The following is a 7,404-nucleotide window of genomic DNA, read 5'->3' as shown; positions in this document are numbered from 1 at the left end:
ATATAAAAGTTTGAAATTTCTGTCACCTTTTTTTCTGTTAATAAAAATAAATTTAATCTGTTCGGTTAACGAATCTCCATAAAATGACGTGTAAAATTACAATTTTTTAAAATTTCAATAACTTTTTAACGGTTTAGTGAATCGATTTGTAATTTTTACAGGAGTTTTGTTATTGAATGAGGAACGTTCTTCCAAATTTTTATTTGTCTCGTAGCATTTTGACATACCTCCCAAACATCCTTAAGTTAGGAAATGATTCATAAGGAGTAGAGACAAAGTGAAAAGAGATATATAGTAAGCGGTGCAACAGTTAGAGGTTGTTTAGGTACGCAATGATCAGGATCGGCTTTATAACTGCCTGGTTGGAATCATATCTTTAAACACGCGACTTACTTTCCTAAACTCCTGAGAATGTTGAACTTTCTTTAAAGTCCGATGCTGACAACATGCTGAAATACTGTCTGTCTGCATCTCTTTCTGTTACACATCAATTGGTGTAATGTTATTCCTTTTTCTCTATTGGTATCCGCTGCAATTCCTCTGTGGCATCTCTTTTCTATGTTTACGGTATTCCTTGTAACGGCTGTCACGTGTAAAAGTGGGCGTTCTGTTAGTCACCGCTCCAGTCCAGTTAGTAAGTTAATTGAAAGAAGAAAGTAAATGAAGTTTTTTGCGGATTATGCCAATTTTGAAATTTCCATCTACTTCTTATAGTCTTCCATAGCGCCCTCTGTTCTTCTACTCTTTCTAATGCTTTATGTATCCATCTCTAAAGTTGTCATATGCTATATGTATTATGTGCCTATATTTAAAATCCTTTTTAATACCGAACTCTTTAAGCTTATTTTAGTCCGCCTATAATTATGTGTGTATATTTGATAGATGTCGCGCACAAAAATGTAGTAGGTAGGCTATAGTGAATTGGAACTCACCTACATATACTCCAAACGATCGATAAATGTAAGTTGAATTTTACGACACATAAATCGCGTTGGTTAGTTATATTGCTTCTTCTAGAAAGGCAATTTCGTTATATTGGAAAGATAAGATTACGATATCGCCTTTTATTTACGCCGAAGAACTTTGTATTATGTTATTTTAGAGACATTTTAATTTCCGGAAGCGTGTAGCTGCTAGGCAGACGTTGCTCTGCGCTGGCTGATGAACGAAAGCTTCCTATGCATTTAATAAAAGTAATGCTGTCTAGATTATATTAGAACTTAAAAGGATACTTTGAAAACTGGATAAACCCACCTATAGCTCGTTTATTTATACACTTGAGTGTTTAAAATTCTTCGGTACCTATTAAATTATTTTTACAGTTACCAAAGTGCTAAAATAATAATTTTCTCTGAAGATTTTCTACAATCTGAAATGCCTCGAATGTTAATAATATCAAGCTAGAATTTCCTAAAATATCTTTTCTTTTTCGTTTGGCATTACGCAATAACTTTTATGAAACTTCGAATTCGTAGTTCATTCCTTAAATTTTTTATGAAAAATTCTCTTTTCTGAGCCCCTAAAAGATAACTTTTACTTGCTCTGTTATCATCCTTTTGTTTTTATTATTATTATATGTACTGTCGAAGTTTCAGTGTCGCATTAGTTTTACCTTCATGTAATGCCCGATAGAAAAGAAGCATTAAACTTTTCTTCAAAAAGTATTTTATTAATAACGTTAGTCTATAGTCAGACTTAATGCCTTTTGAATTATTTCGTAAGTTGAGAAAGTGAATTTTCAGGTTACTTAGGTATCTTTAACAATTTACTGAAAGAGAATTATAAGAGAAAAAGTAAATCTGGAATGATTATTTTACACAATCAAATTCATTAACCTGTCAGTCGTAATGTAAAAAATCATATGGCTAACATTACTTCAATGGCCCTCACTTTCTTTGTGCGGTTCTAATGTGACATTTTAAGAGGAACTACTATGTATCCCTATCTATCTATCCCTAATTTAGGGATATTAAATGAGGTCTACACGCTACATGAGGCATGTTCCGTGTAAATTCTAGTTGGGTTAAGAATTATGATTACTTCAGTTACGCAAAATGTTTCTACCTAAAATAATAATTAGAATAACTTGTAATCATTCAAATAGCATTAATCAAGAAACTAATCACAAATTACAGTGCTATAATTTTTTTTTACGTCGAAGGACAAAGGATGACTTTTCAATCTTAATTCAATATTAATTATAACACTGTATAATTTTTTATAGAGATGTAGAGTTTAATAATAACATAATCTTGAAACTTGTTTCATAAATCTCACCAAATTTTTACAATCTGATTCGAATAAGAAAATGTAATGACGCTTGGCGGTTACCATTACGTATAGAGATCCTGATGATGCCCAAAAGCAAACGGTTTCATAAATTGGATAAACATGAAGTTGATTCATATTTAAGCAAGTCACATGTTGTCTAACTTATTAACACCAGTTAATTAGCCTGCTAACTGCTAATCATACCGCAAAGTACACGACCGAACGTTTGCAATATACGAAGATATCAGATTTTTTAAGTGAGTACAATGTGAAGTTCTTTTATTAATTATCCATCGCCTTTATATTGAACGTTCAAGTAAGGAACTAACCTTAATGGACTTGTTGTATTTAAATCGCGCCAAATGGATGGCTATCCCATTAGCCATGGACCCGCCTGGACAGAACATGCCATCTTGCCAGTCGGGACCGACCATCCGACACACCTCCTGAATTACCGTGGTTTCCATTAGGGTGAAAACTGGGGCAACCTCGTACGTATACATACTTGCGTTCAGAGCGTCCGTGAGCCATTGTCCGGCCAATCCGTAGGGATCTAATCTAGAATAATACATTGCATTTTAGACCATTGCTCTGCGACTCAAGTGCTCAACTTGGAACTTTATTAAGATTTATCGGGCGGAAACGGAATTATTTTTAAAGTCTAGAAAGCCACCTTCTGTTTGTTTTGGCAAAGTTAATCCCCTTGTCACAACATCTGGAGCAGGTAGGATACATAATACCTATCCACTAGCTAATGTTGAAAATGTGTCTCCCTTTCTGGTTAGACAAAGCTTGCAGTTTGCTCCTGCTTAAGTATTAGGTAGTACTAACAAGATTTACGTAGTTCAACGACTTACAATTACATTAACTCATTTTAATTAGAATTAGAACAACTCGATTCGGGGTATTTTTCATCCCGCTCGTATCAAGATGGCTCCAGAAAGTTTAATATTCCGGAAATCTATCTTGAAACTGATCCTGTATGAAATCTTTTCAAACCTTTAAGATAAACTTCCATCCATATAACTGAGTTAAACAACTAGCAGACGTCAATTAATCTGAATGTATTTGGTGTTATTCACTTATTTTATTATGATTTCTTAAGGTTTGAAGGCAAAACATATGATAAAGTGAAGTAAGCAAGTATAAACGTGGTCGAAGATCATCACTATTTGTATTTTACTGTTTTCAGAAAGTTTGTACTGTTTCTAAGTAACAATGTATATGAAAATACGTACTGTTGTGGTTAGATCAATAGATCAGAGGAAATCATAACTCCAATAAAACTATCAAGAGATTTCTTAATGTAACTGAGAATGAGAGTTTTAGTTTGCGGGTTTCCATCAATCTTCTGAAACCTCAAGTGTCAAACGAATGGCATGGGAAATAGACAGGAAGAGATAGCCCTTAAGGTCTCTAATATTTTTTATACTCACTGTCTCTTCTTCAGTTTAGAATCTAATCCACTGTCGTGTTACAATTAAAATTTTTTAAAATTTTGTATACATGTAGATTCAAAATATTGTTAGGTCGTTAGTAAATGGGATAATATAGATACGTATTTTCAATGAAAAATAAAGATTCTGGAGTAAGTTTATATCATATGGGTTTTTGAGACTATTCATCCGCTACCTTCTCTCACTTTCTTGACGGGGAAATTCTATCGAATGCTAAGAAATTCGTTGTCGATTTGTAAACAGCCCATTGTCAATTGAACGTCGTAGAGCCCATTTTGAAGATAATCCTCATTTATGTGCGACAATGTGGTGACAATACACGTTCAGGAATTCCATTTCATTGAAATGCAAAGGAAGGTTTCGACTTAACCGGATGGGTAACAAGCGGAGCAAAGATTTGCTCGCTGTGCAAATAGGATGGATTCATTTGGATTATAGAAGTCGATTCAATAACGCTTATCCCAAACACAATATTTTACATAGATACATAGAAATCAACCCTCATCGGTACAACAACGCAAAAATAACTTGCGTGCATGATTACGTACGTGTAGAAATGCTTTTTCGGAAATAACAACAGCTGCTATTGACTGTGAAATAAAATCAGATGATGATTATTTAAAATGATTTGCAAATTGAATATTGCACCAGACTAAAACAATTTATTCAATGCTTAATTACAATTCTTTACCACTCCTGAAAACCAATTTATATCGTAATTAGCTGTCCGTTGTATATAATTAAAGTAAATTATATATCTATTATGACATTAGTAAACTGCTGTTGCTACCGCATCGATCAATTTATTCAAGTCGAAATTACTCTGTTATTATTACAATTATGGTTATTAGTATAGTAGCATGAAAGCATTTGACTGACATGACGTAAGTCAACTGTCGAAGTCGATGTTTTTAGGATTGGTCGCGACCACTGGTACATTGAAATCACAGATTCTGTGCAAATGTAATACTGATTACAGCTGTTTCTTTTCTCATTTGAATTTACTTTGTTGTGACTTGACACTTATTGATTATGTAAGTAGTTTGATTCAAACAAACTTTATAAATTTGTTTAACGGATTCCTTTGAGGAATAGTCACTACGTTTAGAATAGTATACGATATACTACGTCCAATTTATTAGTTTAGAAAAAGTTAATTTACTGTTGTATATAAGACTGTAGACGTCTTCGCAAGTGGTTGTTATCAACTGTCGGGGTTGATGTTTTTAGAATGCCAATATTCATATATTCTTATTCGGTTAAGAATAATTTGGATATTTTAATTGTCAATATATGAATTACAGCTGTTATTGCAACGTTTTTCGTCATTTGGATTTACTTGTTGTGACTTGACACTTATTGATTATGTAAGAAGTTTGATTCAAACAAACTTTGTAAATTTGCTTAACGGATTCCTTTGAGTAGTAACAGTAGTCACACTTTTAGAATAGTATACGATATACTATCTCCAATCTATTGGTTTAGGAAAAGTTGATTTATTATATATTAAGCTGTAGAGATGTTCTTAAGTGGTTGTAATCAACTGTCGGGGTCGACGTTTTTAGAATGCCAATATTTATATATTTTATTTATAATTGGTCTAGACTGCTTCTAAATGATTAAATGAAAGCTTTGTCTTACCCTGAAAAAAGTTGATTAATGAAATACAGATGTCCCGTTTTCACGCTAAACTTAATTGTATTTTTTATAAGAGCCAAGAGTTTTTCATGCGATGTTCCATGTTGGTCCAACGAAAAATCGAAGGTCTTCTTCAAATCTTCAGGATGTTTCCATAGCACGACCTTGCTAAGGTTAGTTGTAAACACGACATTTTTGAACAGGATGTCGACCACGTTCTCGAGAAAGGACCCGTGTTTTTGCAACTCTGGTATGGGGTGGAAATCGCACATGGTTCGCGAAACAGTGTAATAAATTAGTCGCCGGAATTAGATCGAGTTTTTATACGGGCCCCAATTAACCGTGCCCTAAAAGGGAAGTCTTTATTTGTTGTTGTCGCATGTCGGTCCCTAAATAATTAATTGAATTATCTCTCTACGCTGCCGCTGCTGCAAACTGGAACCCTCCGAAGGGAAATACCTAAAGATTTATGTCGTCAACTTTCCAAAGGGTAGCACACCAATTAGAAATGCGTAAGAAGGTGATTAATATTTTAGATTTATATGATAATTACGCAATAAATAACTAGGTCATACATTTATTAAAATTACCATTAATGATTTTTTATAATGATGCTTCACAAACTTTACTTAAGTTTTCGGAATTATATTGCAAAATATGTCTCGAATATAATTGGTCCACTTGAGTCAATTCATAAATTGATTCGATTATAAAAATTAAAAGATTAAACTGGTCAAAGTTGTTTTGAATTGGAACTGAAATTATTTAATAAGGTTGGATTATGTTCTTATTAATTTGATATGCGTCGATTCAGTTGAACCATGTATAGAAAGACCCTCGTCTAACATCTAAAATACTGATTACTAACAAACATCAGTAGATGACGACATGTCATAACTTCAAATGATTTACATTTCTGAATCTTTATGAAACAGGTTTCGTACTTATTTATTTCGTTATTAACGTTCTTCCAGCTTGTGGGAATAATTTTCAGTACTATTTTTATGATAAGCAACGGATTCCTCTAAGATATATAATTAATCGAGAAAAGCTTATAAATAGAGATGGGAACATATCTATTGATGAGTTAGTAGATAGTCAATAAGTTTTAAGAGTTTATTTGAGGGGCCTACCAGTGAATAATCAGTTTGACATTTTGACAAGGACGGATTGTTTTTAAAAAGTTACTTTTATTACACTCCTATTACCTGTTGCCTTTTATTTGGCAAACACTTCAATAGCTTTGATGATATTTTTATTAATCCTAAAATGTAGCATCGTGCTACAGATGGCGTTTACTGCGCCATTTGTAGTATTTTCTAAAACGCACTGTTAAGACAGCAGATAAAAGTTGGTCTGTGTTCTGTCGGAGCTGTCTGCGACGCGCTGATGAGATCCAAAAAGATCGAAATCGCGATCCGCGTCTGGCAGTTTCGACAGAATGCAGACCACTTCGAATTATTTTATTCGATATTTTTATTACTATGAAATACATTTTTGAAGGACTAAGGATGCAGGATTATTTTCCATAATTTCTTTAGTAAACTAATGAAATGACGTCATGGCGATTGCCTTTTGCTCATCTCGAAAATTTCTAGCTGTAGAAGTCGGCATTACGATTCCTCCACAGCAAATGCTAAGTGATACAACTTAAAAGTTACAACGAAGGAATAATTAAAGTATCAGGAACTATTTAAATGAGATAAAGGAATTCTTTCCATCCTTAGCGATCCGACGATGGCACCGGCGACGTTATGTACTTTCAAGTGACTAGCGAATTTTAAAGCAGTTTTGAAACTCGCCTCGCTTGCAGTCTTTTGTCTTCGAGCATCCTCAACGCGATACCACTACCACTAGTAGCAGTCTGTTTATTCCAGTGGGATTAAGTTTTATAAGCAGCGACGAAACTTTTGTTCCGAGTGGCGGTTACGTCCGCGTGACAAATCTCAAGAACCGGAGCTACAACGACGACTACGACGACGTAGGCGGTCGAGAAGCTTTTTCCCAGCACTGCTACACAAAATCGCACCGTTCTTTC

General features: G+C 33.9%; 1 protein-coding gene across 1 annotated transcript in view; it reads right to left on the bottom strand.

Annotated features, from left to right (window-relative positions):
* LOC108735509 (cysteine sulfinic acid decarboxylase-like) overlaps positions 1–5,640 on the bottom strand; it is a 40,672-nt gene extending 35,032 nt beyond the window's left edge. The window contains exons 1-2 of the mRNA XM_018467493.2: positions 5,370–5,640; positions 2,601–2,829 (exon numbers count right to left, since the gene is read on the bottom strand). Of these exons, the coding sequence (XP_018322995.1) occupies positions 2,601–2,829; positions 5,370–5,638 (498 nt within the window). The 5' untranslated portion in view covers positions 5,639–5,640. The remainder of the gene's footprint in view (positions 1–2,600; positions 2,830–5,369) is intronic.
* Between the last annotated feature and the right edge of the window lie 1,764 nt (positions 5,641–7,404).

Source organism: Agrilus planipennis, unplaced genomic scaffold (genome assembly GCF_000699045.2).
Source record: "Agrilus planipennis isolate EAB-ADULT unplaced genomic scaffold, Apla_2.0 scaffold91, whole genome shotgun sequence".
Classification (NCBI taxonomy): Eukaryota; Metazoa; Arthropoda; class Insecta; order Coleoptera; family Buprestidae; genus Agrilus; species Agrilus planipennis.
Note: the sequence above shows the minus strand (reverse complement) of the source record. Positions and strands in the feature narration are given on the sequence as shown.